The sequence below is a fragment of the Dryobates pubescens genome, chromosome 25, assembly GCF_014839835.1.
Source record: "Dryobates pubescens isolate bDryPub1 chromosome 25, bDryPub1.pri, whole genome shotgun sequence".
Taxonomy (NCBI): domain Eukaryota; kingdom Metazoa; phylum Chordata; class Aves; order Piciformes; family Picidae; genus Dryobates; species Dryobates pubescens.
In genome coordinates, this window is record NC_071636.1 from 949,092 (window position 1) to 970,280 (window position 21,189).

Genomic DNA, 21,189 nt, shown 5'->3' on the forward strand with positions numbered 1-21,189 from the left:
TTGAGCACGAAGCCAAAGCCCTTCGCGCAGTAGTGCAGACGAGACCCTTTCGGCCGGAGAACGCCTGGCCCAGCACCTGCGGGACTGCCAGGGTGCCCCTGCTCTGGGGCGCTCAGCAGCGTGCCCCTCTCTGTACAAGCACCTGGGTGCCCTCAACTCGCCGCAGCAGTCCCGGGTGGGGAGCCGCAGCTCCTTCACCCAGTGTCTCGCACAGGCAGGCAGCTTACGGACGCCGAGAGACAGTCGGACACACGGCCAGGGTCCGCAGCGGAGCACAGAGCCCCGCGGCCCCTGGCCCCTCCTTGGCTCCACCGCTTCGCCCTGATTGGCCCTGCCCTGGTAGACACGTGACCTACCCCTTCGCTTCTCCCCGCCGCCCATCATCGGCGCTGCCCGCTGCCATTGGCTAGGGAGCCTGTCCCCGCCTCCAGGGGGCGGCACCCCAGGGGCTCTCCCCTTGCCGGCCCGTCACCTGCTGCAGCGGGTCCATTCCGGGTTGGCGGCGGGGGGAGGGCCGACGGCACGAGGCGCGCTCCGATTGGCCAGCTCTCGCCGCCTTGTCGCGTCGGGATTGGGCGGGCACGGCCGGCGGGGGCGTGGCGCGGCGGCGGCGCGTGGGGGCGTTAAAGGGGCGGCGGCGGCGGCGGCGGCGCGCTGTCGCGGTGTGCGCCATGGCGTACCAGGGCTTCGCGCAGGAGTACCTGGGCATGCCGGCCGTGACGCGGGCCTACACCACCGCCTGCGTGCTCACCACCGCCGCCGTGGTGAGGGCTAGGCGGCTCCCGGCGGGAGGGCGCCGTGGCGGGAGGCCGGGGACCCCGGGGGCGGTGCTGGGGGTGGGGGGAGCCGGGGGGGCTGGCTGAGGGCGGCGGGTGGCCGGCAGCGGGTGGCAGCTCTGCCTGTCTCTCACAGCAGTTGGAGTTCATCACCCCCTTCCAGCTCTACTTCAACCCCGACCTCATCTTCAGGAAGTTCCAGGTGAGGCCTTGACCGGGCTTGGGGCCCCTTCTTGCCCCTTCCCAGCAAGGGGTGGGGGGCGACAGGCTGGGCCCCGCGTGTCCCCCTCCTCAGGATGGCCAGGGAGTGCTGTACGGTCCCAAGGGACTTCTCTCCCACTGCTTCAGCCTTTGCTGACTGCTGGGAGCTAGGTCACCAGTGTGGTGTTCCCTCGTGTCACAGACACCTGGGTGGAGATAACCTCTTCCAGCCTTTCCCTGCCATACACCATCCTGGCAGTCCCTGTTTACCTTTGCTCTGCACCTGTCCCCTCCTTCCCCATGACAGAAGGGTGTTTGGCAAGCTGACATCAGGCTGGGTGGGGAAGGCTTTACCATACAGACACATGAACAGAAAAGCAGAGAAATCTTCTGTCCCACACCTGGGAGGGCAAGATAGTGTGATGTGGGCAAGGGAGGGAGGTCCCACCTCAAGGTGGGGCAGCTGTCTGCTGTCCTGGGGTAGTTCTGAGTGGGTGGGGGCGTGACTGGACATCCCCAGTGGACAGGGTGATGGGGAGAAGCCTGTCTGTCCACCTCCTTTTCTCCTCTCTGTTCTCTTGCAGATATGGAGGCTGATCACCAACTTTCTCTTTTTTGGGCCCCTGGGATTCAGTTTCTTTTTCAACATGATATTTCTGTATCCTTTGGTCTCAGTGAAGCTCTCTGCTCCCTTTTTTGCTTAGATGCAATTCCCTCCATCTGTCTTCCTCCCTGGGCTGGCTTGCTTTGGTAGAAGTCCAGGGCTGTGGATTCTTCCTTTGGCCCTTTTGGTCAGAACCGAAGCCATTCCCCCAGCAACTGTGGCCACCTCCTGCACCTGCAACTCTGCTTTTGCTGCAGGGCAGCCCCTGCCAAAAGGCTGCAGCAGCTGGCAGCGCTGCTGTGGCTTGTGCTGGAGAGCAGTGCCTGCCCCTGGGGTGAGCTCTGGCTGGAGCACAGCAGAGGCCTCTTTCTTTCCTTGGGGTCGGTGGTAGGAGGTGAAGCTTGCGCTGTTCTCCTCTGGGGCTTGGCCACCTGGCTGACAGTTTCCTGTGATGGAACAGCTTGTAGCTGGCTTATTCCCCACTGCTGAGGGGGGTGGGGACAGGGGGTGGCCAGCTGTTAATTTCCTATACTGCAACCCCTGCCTTCTCTCTCAGGTACAGGTACTGCCGCATGCTCGAGGAAGGCTCCTTCCGTGGCAGGACAGCTGACTTTGTCTTCATGTTCCTCTTTGGAGGGTTCCTCATGACAGTATCCTTCTGAGTTGGCAAAGCTCTTTGGTGTCTCCTGAGATGCTGTGGCTCTCGTGGGGCTTGCCTGCTAGCTCTCTGTATCCCAGCTCTATCAGCTACCTGAGCAGGACAGCTGGCTCCTGAACCTTGGTGCCATGGAGCAGTCTTGTTGTGCCCCCACGCCTGCCAGGCTGATCCCTGAGGCTTAGGACAAGGAGCAATGGATGTAAGCTGAGCACAGGAGGTTCCACCTCAACACAAGGGAGAACTTCTTTACTAATAAGGGTCACAGAGCACTGGAACAGGCTGCCCAGAGAGGCTGTGGAGTCTCCTTCTGTAGAGGCTTTCAAGGTCCATCTGGATGTGTTCTGTGTGACCTGTGCTGGATTCTATGGCCCTGCTCTGGCAGGGGGGTTGGACTGGATGATCTCTTTGGGCCCCTGACACCCTGTCATCCTGTGAGCTCTGCTGAGCACATGGAGGGACACCTCCTGCCTCTGTGACACAGGTTTGCTCCTTGTCTTGCCCACCTTTGTCTCCTGGCCAGTGCCTCCCTCAGTATGCTCAGAGTGGGAGCAAACTATGGGAGAAGCTGCCAGTATGTGTGCTGCTGTCTGGCACAGGGATGGGCTGCCTGATCCTAGAAGAGGATGTGTAGCAGTGTGCTTGGGAAGCTCAGCCTGAAAGGAAGGCCTGTGAGAAACCATCCAGCTGCAGCAGGATGACTGTGTCTGAGCTCTGGTGGGTGGAGCAGACTGGAGCACTGCTACCATTGGCATGAGGCTGGCTCAGAAAAGCCAGCTGCAGCTGAAGGGCAGAACACAGAGACATAAGGACAAGGAGTGGGATGCCATCAGCACGTCAGGCAGTGTGAGCCCAGCACTGTCCTCACAGCCTGTCCGTGGCTGCAGCAGTTCTTTTGTTCTGAGACCAAATAGTCTGATGGGGAGAAGTGTCTCCAGTCAGGAGAACCTTTCCTGAGTGTCTTGCTGCTCTCTGGTGCAGAGAGCTCCAAGTGCTGCTGCTCCCCCCACAGTCTCTGCATGAAGCTGTGTGACTCTCGTGGCTGTTGGGTGTTCAGCTAAGGCAGCGTCCAGGTACCTGCAGCATCTCATCCACACTTGGCCCTGGGTGGATTTGGAGTCCAACAATAATGAGGGCAGGGGAATTTCTTTTGCCTCTAGCTGTCTCCTTGAGGTCTGAAAGAGAGGGCTGTGAATTAGCAGAGCCAGCTCACTGCTGCAGGCAGCTCTCCTGCAGAAGGCAGCTGCTGGATGTGAGATGGTTGCTCAGGTGAGTGCTGGAAGGACATGAAGGCCCTCTTCTGAAGAAGGTCACTTTGCAGAGGCCTCTATACAGCCTCCCTGGACTGTGGTGGTTGTAGCCAGCAGTCTGTATGTGCTGCTCCAGAATGTCTTGGGGAATGGGGGCAAAGGGGGCAGGGCATCTCAGCCAGCCCAGGAGGGGCTTGGTGAGGTGGGCAAGGTCTCGCAGGCGGCGGTCAGCTGCCTGCCGCTCTGGGCTTGCTCATCACAGGACACCCTGTGCTGCCTGGAGGGGTGGTGCTCAGGGTGGGCAGCTCTTTCCTTGACTCTGTAGCTGCCAGCTGTTTGGCCTCTTTGCCAGCCTGTTTTTCCTGGGCCAGGCCTTCACCATCATGCTGGTGTACGTCTGGAGCCGCAGGAACCCCTACATCCGCATGAACTTCTTTGGGCTGCTGAACTTCCAGGCTCCCTTCTTGCCCTGGGTCCTGATGGGATTCTCTCTGCTCCTGGGCAACTCCATCATCATTGACTTGCTGGGTAGGTCCAAGCTGGCAGTGCTGGGAACAAAGGAGGGCACCTTGCATGCTCTGTTCTCGTAGATGCTGCTGGGCCACCAGCACCACAGCTGTTGAAGGTGGTGGGTTCCCTAAAGGGAGCTGGCTGAGGCTGCTGGGTGGGCATCCTCATGGCTGCCCTCTTGCTTGTGACCTGCTGTGGCTTCCCCAGGGGAGCAGAAGTTGGCCACAGCTAACAGCCTGCCCTCTGGTGGGAGCTGGAGCGTGGGTACATGGCTGAGGGATTCTTGGAGCTTCATCTTGCTTAAGCTGCCAACAGCTCTGCTTCAGCTGGCACAGGAGTCCCAGCTGGGCCTGACCTTGCTGCCATCTCTCCCCAGGGATTGCAGTGGGTCACATCTATTATTTCTTGGAAGATGTTTTCCCAAACCAGCCTGGAGGAAAGAAGTTGCTGTTGACCCCTGGCTTCCTGTAAGTAAAGCTGGATTCTTTCTGGGCTTTGCTGGGTTGCTCCTCAGCCTTGGCTCAGAGCCAGCTGTGGTCTGTGAGAGCCTGACCATGGGACACAGTTGGATGCTGGCAGCACCTCAGCTGGGTGGTTTATGCCTCTGCTGCAGGAGGCAGTGGTGCTCTGCACATCGTGTACAGATGGAGACAGGGTCCATGAAGCAGCTGCTGGTCCCTTAGGCTTTGCTGGTGGCAGTGTTCTGACTGCTAGCTGCAGGGGGGTTGTTTTCTGGTGTACTTCTGTAGTTTAAGAAAGCAGAATGTTCTGCTTCATGCTGAGGATCAAAGCTGACCTAGAGATGCAGGAGGTGGGCACTGCCATCATCATTTCCAGAGCTGGGCAGAGGAACAGCGAGTGCTGGTGCAGCAGGCCCACAGCCAAGCCCTGGGAGAGGCTGGGATGCCCCTGGGAGGCCTGGGGGGGTTATCCTGGCCTTATTTTCCTAACCTGCCTGCTTGGTGGGATGGGCATGTGCCTTGCCAGGAAGATGGTATTTGACACACCTGAAGAGGATCCCAACTATAACCCTCTCCCTGAGGAGCACCCAGAAAACCGACCTAGAGACCAAGACCAGAACCAGCAGCAGCAGCCACAGTAACACAGGGGACTTCTCTTCTGGCTGGACTTGTGCCATGGCCCAGAGCTCCTGCTGGAACACCACCAGCTGCCATGCCAGTGTCATGTGTCCCTGTCTGTCTGGGTGATTCATCTTCCTCTTGTACCAAGTGGTTCCACAGAGCTGTGCACACCAGAACCCCTGAAGGCTTCTGCAGGGGTTCCAGGGGCTGGGAGCTGTGCTGGCTTCCTCAGTTACCCAGTGGGGCTCAAGTGTCAGATGAGATGTTGGAACAGCTCCTCCTCCTGCTGTGTGCCAGCTCACTCTTGCCCTCTGTACAAAGACCAATGCCCCTGGCTCTCGCTGTCCTGAGACCTCTCTGGGGGCTCTCCATGAAGTTGTCCTCCCTACTCTGCCATGGTAGAATGCAGCTCAGCCTCCTCCTCTCCTCTCCTCTCCGTCCCCCACTCCTTTGTTGTTGTTTCCAAAGAGTCTTTACATTAAAGTCTTTTATTTTTCAGCTGTGTGTCCATTTGTGCCCAGGGCAGAGGCAGCCATGCAGCAGGACTCAGCAGGACTTTGCTCACAGCTCTCAGGCTGCCTGCTTGGCCTTTGCTTTTTCCCCAGGGGCAGAGCACAGTTCAGGCTGCCTGGAAGATGTCCTTACCCTCAGGAGAAGGGTAGGGGAGTGTCTAGTTGGACAGAGAGATGCCTGGGTTAGGAGAGGGGTCAGAGCTGGACACTTGGCCCTGGCAGTGACACTAGTAATAAAGGCTGGCTGGGATTCCACTCCTGGTGAGTTCTTTAGTTCTGAAACAGCTGAATGGGAGGGAACTCAGGAAGCTCATCCCTGCCCTGCAGCTGCACTGAGATCACTCTTGCTAAGGCAGCACAGACCTCTGCCACAAGAAAGCTGGGGAGGGACTTCTGAGGGTGTCAGGCAGGGACAGGACTGGGGGGGATGGAGCAGAACTAGAAGTGGGGAGACTGAGATTGGCTGTGAGGAAGAAGTTGTTGCCCAAGAGGGTGGTGAGAGCCTGGCACAGGCTGCCCAGGGAGGTGGTGGAAGCCTCCTGCCTGGAGGTGTTTGCAGCCAGGCTGGAGGTGGCTGTGAGCAACCTGCTGTGGTGTGAGGGGTCCCTGCCCATGGCAGGGGGTTGGGACTGGCTGAGCCTTGAGCTCCCTTCCAAGCCTGACAGCTCTGTGCCTTCTCAGGCAGGAGTTCTTATGTCCAGGAGGGGAAGTTTTCTCTAGGGGAGGTTACAATGCAGGAGCCCCAGGCTCTTGCCCTGCCAAAACCACCTTTCAGCCTCTCTAACAAGGACTAATGGCCAGAGCACCACTCTGCCCCAGCAGCCTAGGCTAACACTGCAGCAACATTACTGCTGCAGGGCAAGTTTGTGGTTCCTCACATCTGGAAAAGGTTCCCTCCCACCTGGGAAATCAGAACTGGCTCTGCTATTACTCTAAAGATGATAAATTAAGGCCAGAAAGTGGTTTGGGTTTTCTTTTTGACTGTGCTAGCAGTGTGGGTGGATCAGCAAGGATCATAAAAACCTATTGGCTTTGTGATAAAGACCTGAACAGAGTTGTCAGGCTGCCAGCAGGATCTGCCCTGCTTGCAAGCCCTCCTCAGTTCTGGCCCAGTGGAGGGTAGGAGCTCTCTCAAAGGGCTGCTGTGCCTCACCAGCAAGGCAGAGACTAATTAGTGTGGGGGTTTTAAGGCAACCTTGATTTGGTTGAATCTCACTGCAATGGATTTTGGTTTTAAACTCCCCAGGGAAAGGACAGATTGCTCCTAGGGCTGCAGTGCTAAGGGCATTTGAGAGACACTGCTCTGGGCTGACACTGACCACAGCAAAGCACTCACTGAAGAGATGCTGCAGTCACAGTGGCTGCAGGCTGCAGCTGGTTGCAGGAGTTCAGAGACTTTGTTTGTTTGCAGCTGTGTTCTTCCCAGAAAAAGGGGTTCACCACCCACCAGCCTACCAGAAAAGTTTGCTTTATGGCTTCAGTTCACCTGCTCTACCCTTGCCAAGCAAGCTGGCAACACCCCCCTGGGCTCTCTGCAGCCTGCACCTGCTAACAGGCCAGCCCTTCAGCTCTGGAGGCAGCTGCTGCTTCTGGTTGGCAGTCTCCTTGCCACTTTCCCCTGCAGCAAGAGGGTTTGGGGTGCTTGAGCCACTGAAGGCAAGCACTCAGTTTCCAGCCTGCTCCTGGAACTCTGAGTGGACCTTGAGCATTCAGCACTCTGCCCCAAAGCCCCTGGGGCAGCTGAGATGCCAGGAGAGCACAAAGCAGGGGGAGGTGGAGTACTGACCCAAACTTCCTGAGCTCCACCTAAGTAGTATGCATTCCTTTTTATTTAAAAAGTTGTCCTAAGAGTGCAGGCTGCACCTATACAAAAGGATCTTTACACTGTCCACACACAGGTAAAGGAGGGCTCCAACAGCTGCCACAGGTCTCAGCTAGCTCAAGGTGCTAACAGCCTGCTTGCTACGTGGCAGTCGGCTGGAGGGGCTCGGGGAAGAAGTCAGCAGGACTGGGAACCCTTGGCAAGTGGAATGTGTGTCCCCCTTCAGGGACAGAAAGACCCCCTGCCAATCCTAGATCCATGAGGGGAGAGGAGTAGGGGTAAGTCTGTAGGAAGAGCACCAGTGTCACAAAGAGGAGGTTTACCAGGCTGGAGCAGTGTTGGCCAAGCGTCTCATGCGCCTAGGAGACAGAGAGAGACAGAGAGACAAAGCTGTTAGTCCTGTGAGGCCTGCCTGAGGGCAGCCCTCTCACTCCTGGAGGAGGGAAGGCTCCAAGGAGACCTTATGGTGGCCTCCCAGGATCTGCAAGGGGCTACAAGAAAGCTGGGGAGGGACTTCTTAGGATGTCAGGCAGTGACAGGACCAGGGGGAATGGAGCAAAACTAGAAGGGGGGAGACTGAGATTGGCTGTGAGGAAGAAGTTGTTGCCCAGGAGGGTGGTGAGAGCCTGGCACAGGCTGCCCAGGGAGGTGGTGGAAGCCTCCTGCCTGGAGGTGTTTGCAGCCAGGCTGGAGGTGGCTGTGAGCAACCTGCTGTGGTGTGAGGTGTCCCTGCCCATGGCAGGGGGTTGGAGCTGGCTGAGCCTTGAGCTCCCTTCCAGCCCTGCCAATTCTATGATGAATGCCTTCCTCTAGGAACAAACCCCCTGCCCAGGCAGACAGCCCACAGGCAACTCTGCTTCAAGCAGAGGATGGTTCAAGTGGAGATTTAAATGTGAAGCAAGCTGCTAACAGTTTAACACCCTGAAGCTAAAGAGCCATGAGGTTGTGGTGTGCAAGGCTGAACCCCTGCCAGTCAGCCTCTCAGCAGAGAAGGACAAACATCCAAGCTTTTAACTTCTGTCTCAGAGACAGGCCTGAAGGAGAAGTATCTGCACCGGTGGCAGTACCTTGTGTTCCTGTCCTGGTCTCTGATCTTCTTCTCCATCTCGGCATCTGTGAGGGTCTCCAGCAGGGGGCACCACTGGTCAGCATCCCCCGTGTTGCGGATGGCGATTTCCACCGTCGGCAAAGGGTTCTCGCTGCAGGGCAGGGGGCAACAAAGCAGCATCCATCAGCGCTCCTCAGCCTCACCAGCCGAGGTGGGAAGGGCAACAGAGCAGCAGCTACAGTGCTCCAGGCTTAAGCATTCTTAACCCCACTCAGTTTGGCTCCAGAAGCACACGAGGTTACCAACTAGTGGAGCCTGAAATCAGTGCAAGAGCAGCTGTGAGCAGCTGCCCTTCCCAGCCTGGGGAGGTGCTTGTGAAAAGCACTGCAGCTGATGCAGTCTCTCCCACAAAGGCCACTGGCTGACAGCTTCCAAACCCAGCACAGGCAAAGTTCACAGCAGCTTCCCAGTGCTGGGAGCACTTCCCCCAGAGCAGCAGCTGAGCAGGCACTGGGAGCAGGGCTCTCAGTCCAGCTTGGACTCCCTAGCTGTAGCTTGCCAGCACCCCTCTGGCAGCTCTACCCTGGCAAACACTGGGTTCCTGGGGGCCTGCTGGGATGGGAGCCCAACAGTGCAGCAAGCACTGTCCTCCCCACTGCCACAGGAAGGGCAGTCTCTTAGGAGCTGCTGTTGCAACCAGGCTGTGTCCCTGGTCACAAGATGTGCTCCTCAGAGCTCTCTCTCCCTGCCCTGCCCCAGGTGCATTGTCACACACACAGCAGAACTCTCTGCTGCCTCCCTAGCCCCTTTCCAGTAAAAGTCAACAGGAACTGACCAGGAGCAGCTTCCCAAATATTGACAGTGGCTGGGGAGGCCAGGCATAAACACAGAGGAGCCTCAGAATGTAAATGTTTGCCTCCAGCTCTAGAGAGGGGCTCAGGCTGAGCTGCAGGGAGCCCACGGCAGGTGCGGGGGCATCCGGCCCCCTCCCCGGGGACCTGGCCCTGCAGGGCTCTCCCCTGGCAGGGAACACAACCATGGGAACAGACATCATCTGCAGCACAGCCTTTTATCAGCTGCAAGAGCAGCTCTTCAAAGTGGTGCTGCAGTGAAGGATCAACCCAGAGCCTTTGGCATCTGATCCTGGGAGGGAGCTTCAGTCAAATCTCCTTCCAGTACTGCTGACATCCACTAAGCAACACTCAAACCCAGGAATAATTTCATCTCAGCCCCAGCCTGCTGCACATCCCAGGCTAACTGCTAGACCTTTAAGTGGCTTCTCTGACTTGACAGCATGAGGCCTCTACCTCATTTCCTATGCTTACCTCTGAGCACCCACTCGAATCGAATGGGAGTTGGAAGTCTGGCACACAGCTCACAGGCACAGCCAGCTCAGGCACCACCCCTCCAGCAAAGAATCAGAGAGACACTGAAAAACCTTCCCTCACCTCTTGTTCTCCAAGGCAAGACAGCTCCTCCTCCCCTCTTGCTTCCTGATGAAGGTGAAAGTGCTGCCGGCAGGATGACTGAAATGCTCTGCCAGCTGCAGGGCTCCCAGTACAGCAAGACACTTCCTCTGCTGGGCCCCAGGCCTCAGCAGTGCCACCAGCAAATGTGTCTTGTGGAAAAGGTGACTCCCTCAGGCACACAGGTTTGGTGTGGGAGAGAACCTGGGCCAGCATTCAGGCCTGGGTCTGGAGTGCTGTGTGCCAGCACCGGAGGCGCTCAGCACCGAGCTGGGAAGCGCTGTGCCACAGCAGCGCCTGGAAACGCATCAGCTACCTGTCCAGGGGCTTGCAGGCTGCCCTTGCTCTGCAGAGCAGGCCAGCTGGAAGAACTTCCCTGGCTTTCATCAGTTAAAAGACAGTTTTACCTCTCCCTCAGATGATTAAGAGGCACATGACTTCCTAACCCCCCCTCCAGTCTCTTGAGATATTAAGGTTCCTTTGATACATCTAAAGCAGACCCTCTCCTCACATCAGTGGAATGACTTTGGAGCAACCACCCCTCCTGTGGTTTGGGAATTCAGGAACTGAACCAACCACAGAACCCAAATACCATTAATCACTGTGAAGTTTCAAAAGTGCTCCATTGCTTGAAGAGGAAAAGGGAAGGGGAGGACATATTTGTGCCATGACACAAAGCAAGGTTTGAATTAGAGGTTTGCTCCTTCCTGAACAGCTCATGTCCCTGCTGCTTTGTTCTGCTGGGGTTCCCTTGCTAGCTGTTGTTTCTCCCCCTTGCCATATGGCCAGTCTAAGGGTGGCCTGAAAATGTACCTGCCTCCAGCTCCTCCTTGCTCAGCCCTGCATCAACTACTCCTTGTCCTCCCCCAAGGCAGGACAGGGCTGGTGCCTGTTTCCCTTTGCTGCCCAGGCAGCTCATTCTGCTTCCTTGCACTGATCTCTCCACAACTGGTGTCAACAACAGCATTGCCTCACCTCTGCAAACACATCACATGCTGAACTCTCCAGCTTCCCCAAGCTGTCACCACGACCCCAGGTCACAAAACCTCAGAGCACAGCTGAAGGGCTAGCACAGACTGCAGAGGGAGCAGCAGGCTGGGGATAACATCAGTGCAGCAACGCAGCACAACTGCAGACCATTATCTCCAGGAGACAGGCTACAAAGCTGTCTGCTCAGACTGACACTGCTGCATCCCAGCTGTGAGAAGGGCCTAGAATCAGGCCAGCTTTAACCTCAGCCAAGGCAGAGACCTACAGCTTCAATCAGTCTTAATTCAAAACACCAAATCTTGGGACAGTGGCTGGCACAAAGCAGGCAACCCCAACGAAACCAAAACCTACCCAAGGCTCTTGATCAGCCTGCACTGGAGGAGGGAACCCCAAGGTACTCTGTTAATTGCAAGTCCCCAGTGTCTTAATTACAAGAGCCTTTCATTCTGCACCATGTGCTCCTGAAATGCAACACACCCTGCAGGCAAGCACAAGGGGCCACGAGCACTGCAGGGAGGGCTGCAAGCCACAAGGACCCATTTCAAGTGAGACTCTGTGCATGAGTTCAGCTGTTCTAAGACTCACTGATGTGAATGCCCATGAAGCACAGAGACCCCTCCCCAGCCACACTGGAAGGACAGTTCTGTACCTGAAGGCATATGTCTTCTGGTGCCAACTCAGCTGTCCCCGGATGCTGTAGGCAATGGTAGTGACAAACTCCCCACCCAGGCCAAGCTCTGAGCACAGCTTCAAGGCAAACTTCTCTGGTGAATTCTCCTTCTCTGACATGTCCCACTCAAACTGGTCTACAAGGGAGATGTTCCCTACATGAATGTTTAGCTGGAGACAAGGGAAAGAAAAAGGTCATTCGTTTCCACCCTCACAAGTCTGTCAAGGTCAACTGAGCAGAGAAGAGCAGCAGAGCAGCAGCTCCTAGCTCACTGCTTCTGCAGAGCTCCTAACTGAACTCTTCATTCCAGTAGCATGAAGACAACTCAGCTCTGCTCACCAAGGCTCAGAGCAGCAGCTCCTAGCTCACTGCTTCTGCAGAGCTCCTAACTGAACTCTTCATTCCAGTAGCATGAAGACAACTCAGCTCTGCTCACCAAGGCTCAGAGCAGCAGCTCCTAGCTCACTGCTTCTGCAGAGCTCCTAACTGAACTCTCCATTCCAGTAGCATGAAGACAACTCAGCTCTGCTCACCAAGGCTCAGTTCCTCCAAAGGAAGATGGCAATGCTTTAACTGAGCTACTGAATCACCTCAGGAGCTGCCACATGAATGGTTAATAATCTGCTACCTTGGTTCTGTTCTCAACACAAAGGAGAAAAATACAGTCTGGAAGGAGGACTGGAATTAAGAGCTCCTTTGCTCCATGGGAAGCCTTTGTACCCTTTACCCCTCCCATGAGGAGAGAAACCCAAGTGGTTCCCCCCTGGTTCTGCTGCCTCCCTGCATTACCTTAATAATAACTCGCTGGTCTGACTGATCCTCCAGGATGCTGTCGGTTGGGTAGGACTCGATCTGCTGTCGGATGGCAGAGGCAATAGCAGGGACAAAGGTCAGGGGATTCAAATCCAGGTCATCACAAAGAATCTCAGAGAACATTTCTGGGGTCATTAGCTTTTCTGACACAGAACAAGAAGGAAAAGACAAGAATCAATGCCTGCCACTTGAAGAACACACAACATTCATCCCACAGCACTGACAAAGGCAATCCCAAACCCATCACCTTTTGCCTTGCAGAGGGTGTTCCCTGCCAGGTCTGTAAGGGTGTGCACAAGGACACAGGGAATGGCAGCTGCCTTTACTCACTGTACCCAAACCCATCACCTTTTGCCTTGCCAAGGGTGTTCCCTGCCAGGTCTGTAAGGGTGTGCACAAGGACATGGGGAATTGCAGCTGCCTTTACTCACTGTACCCAAACCCATCACCTTTTGCCTTGCCAAGGGTGTTCCCTGCCAGGTCTGTAAGGGTGTGCACAAGGACACAGGGAATGGCAGCTGCCTTTACTCACTCCAAGCAGACAACACAGCTCTGGTCTGATCAGATACATAAAGGAGCCACAGACATCAGCTGTGCTGTAACTAAGGTCTCTCAGCTAACAGAGGAACTGGGTCAGGGGACCAGGCCAGTTAAATCCTTCCTCTCAAGGTGTGGCCAGGGATGCCTGCGAGCCGTGGAAGTGGCAGAGCTAAGAGACACAACAGCTGAACAGAGTCCAAAGTGGGAGAGCTTCAAAGCTCTGTCTGTAGGGGGTGAGGACACAGTCATGCTTGCTCTCTCCTTCATGTTTGGTGATGGATACAGTTTTGCTTCTCCAGCCCCAGGACAGTCTCCTTCCTACATACCATTCATGTTCCACGTAAATGCATCTCGGAGTTTCTGCCCATCGATTTCCATATCGAGCCTGATTGGAACCAGAACCTCTGGCTGGGATGCATTCTCATGGATCACTGCTGGGTCATGGTCATCAAAGCTAAAACAAAGAGCAACATCACAGTATATGCAGCTAGCACATGACACTTCTGGCATCCACAGAGGGAAAGCAAAGCCTGTTGGAAGCAATCCCTACGCTCCAACTCCCCAGCCAGTCTTTAGACAGCCTCCTCAGTGCAAGCTTATGGGGGATATGGCAACCAACACAGGGGTTTATCACCTTTCATCACATCTGTAACACATTCCTGCAATTAAAACAAGGAATTTTTTCCAGGCTTACATTTCTCTTGGTTTCCTCAACTTCTCTAATGGACAACAAAAGCTACTCGTGAGCCACAGCAGCGCTTCCCATTGGAGGAACCACATCAAAGGTACTGGAGTCTGTCAGTGAGAGGCAGCCTGTCCTTCACAGAGAGCTTTCAGGCTCCTCAAATGATAACAGCTCAGCAAATCAGCAGAAGGAAGGAACTCCTCAGGAAAAGACTGAGCCATTGTCCTCACAAGAGGAAAGCTCCTCTCCAAGCCATGGGCTGGCTGCTGGAAGGATGAGCCTCAAGCCCCACAGTTTAACTGACAGCCTCCAGGTCCTTCATCACTTAGAGATGAATCACAACACTGTATTAACTCCTCAGCTTTACCCTGGCAGGGTGGCACTTTGGTGAGTGTTCCCACTCTGGAAGCAGGAAGCTCTCTTACCACAGTGGGAATGTTCTCTTCTTATCCCTGCCCATGCGGTTCCTGTTGATGGTGGTGGAGCACGGCACTGCGTCCAGGTGGTGAGAGCTGTTGGGCAGGGTTGGCACCCACTGGTTGTTCCTCTTCGCCTTCTGTTCTCTGGAGGAGGAGACTGAATGTTAAACTGCAGACCCTGAGCACCACTGCTACCAAAGGAATGGTCTAACTCTGAACTTCAAGTCCTGTCATGAGCTCCTGCTATTTGGATTCTGGAGCCCTCAATACTGTTCCATTGAGAACTGCTGCTCCACACCAGCCTCTGGCAAGCCCATTCTGCAGCTCACAGTTGCTCCTCAGGTACAAATCCAGCAGTGCCATCACAAATACCAGGCTCCCAGTAGGATTTTCTGCCTGTGCTTTACAAAGAGCTAGCTGAGCACCATGAGGTCTCCAGAGGCAGTACGTGCAGAGAGAGTCTGTTCTGAAAACATCTGCTACAGCTGGAATGCAGCAACTGCAAAAGGAGCTGCATCATCAAACACTTCTGCTTTTCTTCCTGTTGCATGTGGGCAGTAACCCAACCCTTATGCTCTGGAAATCCTCACTTGCCCTACACTGCCAAGAACTACAGCAGAGATGGGAGCGATGCACCCCCCGGCACTGTGGCCTGGGTTTGTGCTTCCTGCCCAAGCTGCCATCTTCCAAGCAGCTCTGTTCTGAGCCTGGCCCTCACAGATGCCCTTTACCTGAGGTAGGTGGGAGGTTCTGTGCTGATAGACACTGCCTTGTACTTCTCATCATTTCCATCCAAGATCTCTTCCACTTCAGAGGCCTTCAGCAGCGTCACACTAGTGGCTAACGTGGTATAGCCATGATCTAGTACCAGGAGAGATGCCAGCAGTTAACATGGAGCAGCACCACACAGCAATGCAGCAACAGGCTGCATGCTGAAGAGCCCTGCCTGATGCTGCCTGCAGGAGGGACTACAATAGGTTACCACATGATACAAGTGTGTGCCCCAAAAGCCCTCTGGGCTTCCTCTCTCTTCCTACACACATTGGAACTGTAGAGGAAGGCTCTGACCCTGGCAGTTTGTACCCATGAGGAAAATGGATGTGACAAAACCTTCCACTGTCATCTCTGAGCTGCCAAGAAGGCTCCACTCTCCCTCCCACACCAGGATGCTCTGCTGCTGGCTTGGATTCCTTGGAGGGAGCAGAAGCCCAGGCACAGTGCACAGCTCTAAAGGAGCACAATCAGGTTTTGACATCCATCTGAGCACCAGCACAAACCTGACTCTCCTGGGGGCAGAGGGGGAATGTCTTAGCCCACACAAGGCAATCCCCACCACAAAGCCCAGGGAACACCAATCAAAAGACAAAAGCAGATGGCACCTTGGAGAGGCTGCACAGTGAGAGACCAAAGATTTGCAGAAGGCTTCAGCATCTTTACTTTCTACAGCTGCCCTGGCCACACTCCACTCAGAACACCTTCCATTTGGACTGGCACAGGGAGGGTTAGCACTGCATGGGTTTCCCTCGGGTGCTACCACTGGCTGAACCTCCTTGCAGGCTGCAACTTATTTATAGACTTCAGTCATTTCCTAACAGATGAAATGAGTCAAGATGGAAGTGAGCCCTACAAAAACAAAACTTCAGGGGGGCAAAAAGAGCCCTTAAATCCAGCTGCTGTGCTTTGACTTTGGAAGTAAAAGAGGATAACAATTCCTTCCTACCCTGACCTGCACTTTGCAATTACAGGGTCTGGCCCTGCACACCTACACCTGCCAAAGTGATGCAAAAAACCCCTCCACAGCCCAGAGCACATCAAGTCCTCAGTGGACATCAAAGGCTGGAAACAGAGAGTCAGTGATCAATAGAGAGGCTGATGAGACTTGGGACAGGAGGAGAAACCTCCAGACTGCTCTTGCTGAATTCCACAGCCCATCTGCACTTGAAAGTCCCACTAAGGTTCTGAGAGAGAGAGGAGCTCAGCATGTGATCGGGATGCACAATTAGGGCAACCACACAGAGAGATCAGAGGAAGGGGATTAGCCATTAGTATATATTGTAATAGCACCAAAGGTCACAGTGGACATTCCTCCTCCAGCACAGCTAAGAATAACATGCAGATAAGACTTACATCTTCTGGGGCTGTGAGATCGCTGATTTTCTGTTGGGAGAACGACAAAAAAACAACAAAAAGAAAGAAAAAGAGAAGAAAGCAACAGGTCAGCAGGATACTGGCAGGAAGGAGACATCAAGTCCAGAATGAACTATTTGTTTTCATTATGCTTTTCATCCAAAGAGTGTACAACAAGTCACGCTGCCAGGACTGCTGGTTGTTTGCCTCCCACCAAAAATCATGCTGAGGCAGCCCTGCACTCTCCCTCCCTGTGGCAGTCACAGCAGGAGCAGCACACCACAACAAAGCCTGGCAGGCAGAAGCACTCAGCCCCTGGGAGAAGCCAAGTGAAGCAGAGGCACACAGGGAAGGTCCTTCAACACTGCTGCCTACCTGACAGAGAGACAAAGGTGACCCTCCTCTGGCTGTCACAGTCCCTTCTGGGCTGAGACTGACTCAGATATGAGGCCCATGCTTTGTGATGAACACAGCCTACCCCAGGAGAGCCAGGATGGATGTTTTGGTCTCAGCTGATGTTTGTTGCCAGGCTGAACCAGGAGTTACCTGGTGCAGAGGGCTCCATCCCTGAGGAAATGTTGTGGCCAAGAAGGCCAATGGGATCCTGGGGTGCATTCAGAGAAGTGTGTCCAGCAGAGCCAGGGAGGTTCTCCTCCTCCTCTGCTCTGCCCTGCTGAGACCTCACCTGGAATATTGCATCCAGCTCTGGGCTCCCCAGTTCAAGGGGGACTCAAGAGAGTCCAACAGAGGCTACCAGGATGATTGAGAGACTGCAGCACTGCCCTATAAGGAGAGGCTGAGAGCCCTGGGGGTGGTTAATCTGGAGAAGAGAAGACTGAGAGGGGATTTAAGAAATGCTTCTAAGTCTCTGAGGGCTGGGGGGCAGGAGGCAGGGCACAGGCTCTGCTCAGCTGCCAGGGCAAGGGATGGAAACTGCAGCCCAGGAGGTTCCACCTCAACATGGGGAGGAACTTCTTCGCTGTGAGGTCACAGAGCACTGCAGCAGGCTGCCCAGAGAGGCTGTGGAGTCTCCTTCTCTGGAGCCTTTCAAGACCCCATCTGGATGTGTTCCTATGTGACCTGTGCTGGTTTCTACGGTCCTGCTCTGGCAGGGGGCTTGGACTCTATGATCTCTGAAGGTCTCTTCCAGCCCCTGACATCCTGTGGTCCGCACAGCCCTCGAGGTGCATGAGCTTCTCAATCACCAGAGCTTGTTTCTGCAGGCCAAGTGTCAGACAAACACTCCTCATCTCCTCACCATGTGAAGAGGCCACTATCTTCTTCCTTTCCTCCACGGTGGCCAGCCGTCTCCAGAGCGAGGGGTATCTCTTGTACAGGGAGCCCCGAAACATACGCAGGTAGTTCCCCACCTACAGGAAGGAAAGCAGAGGCATGGCCCAGCGCTCCAGCACGGCCTCCTGCTGTGCTCCAGGGAGCTGCAGCAGAAGCTGAAACAGATTCAGCTCCTTCTAAGTCAAGAAGCACACAAAGCACAGGGAACAGCAGAGGGTTATGAAGATGATTAGGGGTCTGGAACACCTTTCGTGAAGCTGAGGGACTTGGGGCTTTTTAGGCTGGAAAAGCCTCTGGGAGTTCTTATCGATGCTGGTCAATACTTACAGGGTGGGAGCCAGGAGGATGGGGCCAGGCTTTTTTCAGTGGTGCCTAGTGACAGGCACAAACTGGAAGCCAGGAAGCTTCATCTAAACTTGACAAGGAAATTCTTCCCTTTTGAGGGGGGTGAAGAAAGGGAAGGGACTGCCCAAGCTGGTGGTGGAGTCTCCATCCCTGGAGCTATTCAAAGGCTGCTCTGGCAGAGGGGTTGGATGAGGTGATCTCCAGAGCTCCCTTCTAGCCCCTATCATTCTGTGAAGAGGAATCTCCCAAGAGGATTACTTGGCTGTCTTTCATGACAGACTGACTGCACTGTGTTTGGCATCATACAGCATCACAGCTTTCACAGCAAGCACAGCTTTTGCAGCAGCACAGAAGCCATCACTTTTATCAGCACTGACTTCAGTAGCCCAATTAGGGGGGGGAAAAAATCCCCCATTGATTGACAATAATCCCCTTAATAGGGGGGGAAATTCCATTCATTTTCCTGTATTCTGGAGCAGTCTGACCTTTGCTTCCTCAACTTGTGTTCCAGTGCACAGGGCTCAGGAGGACACCCAGCTGTCTCAGTTAGCACTTTACTTTGAGCCTCTGTGCCATCCAGACACTGGATACAAAGACAGCAAAAGCTGACAGCCTTGCAGTTTGGTTCAAATCCTCTGAACAGGTCAGAAGTGATCACTGCCAATAATCATCTTTCAAATTCGCTCAGCATCTCTAAACCACTTCTGCTCTGCCTGGCACAAGGTCCTCAGCTGTGCTGACAGCCACAGCAGGACTTGCTGAACCACAGAACTATTTCTAGACTCCAAAATACTCCTTTGGGTTTTTCCAGACTGGCAGTGCACTGTCAGACTGCCACACAATGAGGCTTTCATTCCTTGCTTGACAAGGTTCATTTTGATCCTAACACCTCCTTTTAGGTGTTTGCCAGGGAGGTGCTGGAAGCCTCATCCCTGGAGGTGTTTGCAGCCAGGCTGGATGTGGCTGTGAGCAACCTGCTGTAGTGTGAGGTGTCCCTGCCCATGGCAGGGGGGTTGCAACTGGATGATCCTTGGGGTCCCTTCCAACCCTAACAATTCTATGATTATTTTTTAATCCCATCTTTTGCTCTAGAGCACTCAACAGACAGAAATCAACAGATGAGGAAAGCAATCCTTTCCCCCTTGCCCTGTGCCTAGTCTGGTAATCTCACCAACGAGCTGACCACACTTAACAGATCTTCTTCCAGACTTTGCCTTTCACATGAGAGGGAGCCTTTAGCCCCTGCTCAACCTGGACAACTGGCAGCTGAACGTGTTGAGCCTTTCCTTGTTGCCATCAAGGCTTTTCTTCCAGTTTGCAACTGCGATCATCGCGCTGGCACCGAAGCACCAAGGCTTCTCGCTTCAACAGGCTGCTGCCCAGGGGGGCAGAGCAGGCTCCCCGCACACCCCCCGGGCGCTGGAACGCTGCACCCCCGGCGCTCGCTGGCGGCCGAAGAAGCTGCACCGGCTGCTCTCCGTGCGGTGGCTGCACACAAAAGGCCTAGGTGCGGGCTTCAGCACCTGCCGGCACGCGAAATAACCAAACCTCTCGGGGCGAAGGGGCTACAGGAACTGCTCACAGGGTTCGCGGTCGGGGAGCCGCGGGGCCTGGAACCGGGGGGGGCTCAGGCTGCCGATCCGGTCTCGTGTGCTGTCTGCAAGAGCCGCCCGCACCTGGGAGCGCTGCCGCCGGCAGGGCTGAGGCTGCCGGGCAGCGCTGAGCGCCCAGCCCCCGAGCCGAGCCCCGCCGCCCCCCGGCAGCGCCCGCAGGAGCGGGGCAGAGCAGAGCCGCGGGGGGTGGAAGGCCGCAACCCCTCACACCCCCCCCCCACACACACAGCTCCCCTGCTCCCCTTTCCCACCCTAAGCCCGGCTCCCCCGCAGCTCTCCCGTGCCCGCCCGGCGCCCCTCCGCTTGCCCCGGACCCGCTTCCCGCGCCCGGGGCCGCCGCTTGCCGGGCCGCACCTCGGAGCCGATCATATAGAACTCGCCGTCCTCCTCCAGCTGGAACTTGACGGGCTTTTGCCCGAAGGTCTTGCTCAGCGCCATCATCATCATGGTGGCGGCGGGCGAGGGGCGGCGGCAGGGCTCAGCAGCGTCCCGAGCGGGGCCTGAGGCACCGGCGGCGGCAGCAGGCAGCGGAGCGAGCACGGGCGGCGCCGCGGCCTACTCCAGGCCCTGCTCCGCGCATGCGCCGCAGCGCCCCCGCCCGGCGCCGGCTGGAGGAGGAGCGGCCTCGGGAGCAGCCCTTTAGCGGGGGGGATCGATTAGGAAAGAGCTTTCTTGGTGCCCCAGGAGCAGCCCTTTAGCGGGGGGGATCGATTAGGAAAGAGCTTTCTTGGTGCCCCAGGAGCAGCCCTTTAGCGGGGGGGTCGCGTCGGAAAGAGCTTTCTTGGTGCCCCAGGAGCAGCCCTTTAGCGGGGGGGATCGATTAGGAAAGAGCTTTCTTGGTGCCCCAGGAGCAGCCCTTTAGCGGGGGGGAGTCGCTTAGGAAAGAGCTTTATTGGTGCCCCACAAGCAGCCCTGTATCGGGGGGAGAGTCGCTTAGGAAAGAGCTTTATTGGTGCCCCACAAGCAGCCCTTTAGCGGGGGGGAGTCGCTTAGGAAAGAGCTTTCTTAGTGCCCCAGGAGCAGCCCTTTAGCGGGGGGGAGTCGCTTAGGAAAGAGCTTTATTGGTGCCCCACAAGCAGCCCTGTATCGGGGGGGAGTCGCTTAGGAAAGAGCTTTATTGGTGCCCCACAAGCAGCCCTGTAACGGGGGGAGAGTCGCTTAGGAGAGAGCTTTATTGGCGGACATAAATACAGAGGCAGCGCTCGCACGCTGGCACGGACACGCGTGGGAACGGCGGCAGAGCCGCGCCCGCTCTGCGCGCACCGACCGCGGCGCTCACCGGCGGCCGGCACCGCACACACCCCCACCCCTCCCCTCCCTTCTCTCCTGCCCTCTCCCATGCCCGGCCGGGGCACTGGGGACCCGGGCAGCTGCGCTGTCCCCCAGCCGCTCACCCGAGGCGGGGAACGGCGAGGGACACACGGGGCCGGTTGAAAAAGTGAAAAGGGAAGAATCTGGCCGCAGCCCTGTTGAGTTCTTTGGCACTGGGTGATGTAGCCTGGAGGGGTGTGCAAGGAGCCAGAGTGGGGCTGCACCCGGTGAGCGGCGGGGCGAGACCGGCCGGTGCAGCGGTGAGCAAGCCAGGGTGGGGACCCGAACTCGGACCGAGCACGGGAAGCGACGGGGCAGTGTCCAGCACTGGCACCCAGCACCGTGGGAGGAAGGGGGCCCCTTGTCTATGTACAGATGGGTATAAAACCCTAAGGCATACCAGTGATACAACATCAAAGCGGGACTAAGGCTGCGGTAGGGTCCTGGCCGTCACCGG

The 21,189-nt window shown here is 56.1% G+C and overlaps 2 protein-coding genes across 3 annotated transcripts; one reads left to right on the plus strand and one right to left on the minus strand.

The window, feature by feature from the left end:
* The first annotated feature begins 649 nt into the window (after positions 1–649).
* Positions 650–5,221, plus strand: LOC104309033 (derlin-2). 2 transcript variants are annotated; one of them, XM_054173187.1, is made up of 7 exons: positions 650–764; positions 913–978; positions 1,562–1,635; positions 2,138–2,231; positions 3,819–4,014; positions 4,373–4,463; positions 4,984–5,221. In XM_054173187.1, exons 1-7 carry the CDS (start codon positions 672–674, stop codon positions 5,096–5,098), a joined length of 729 nt encoding a protein of 242 aa, XP_054029162.1. In that variant the 5' UTR covers positions 650–671; the 3' UTR covers positions 5,099–5,221. The 2 variants fall into 2 exon arrangements, with proteins under 2 accessions (XP_054029162.1, XP_054029163.1); XM_054173188.1 differs by having other exon boundaries at positions 916–978.
* Positions 5,222–6,936: 1,715 nt separating this feature from the next.
* On the minus strand, positions 6,937–19,986 carry SMARCB1 (SWI/SNF related, matrix associated, actin dependent regulator of chromatin, subfamily b, member 1). The gene is made up of 10 exons (XM_054173166.1): positions 19,776–19,986; positions 17,429–17,540; positions 16,171–16,200; positions 14,775–14,904; positions 14,050–14,187; positions 13,266–13,393; positions 12,376–12,542; positions 11,566–11,756; positions 8,480–8,611; positions 6,937–7,771 (listed from the first exon to the last, which is right to left on the minus strand). The coding sequence occupies exons 1-10, from the start codon at positions 19,866–19,868 to the stop codon at positions 7,732–7,734; spliced, it is 1,161 nt and encodes a 386-aa protein (XP_054029141.1). The 5' UTR covers positions 19,869–19,986; the 3' UTR covers positions 6,937–7,731.
* Between the last annotated feature and the right edge of the window lie 1,203 nt (positions 19,987–21,189).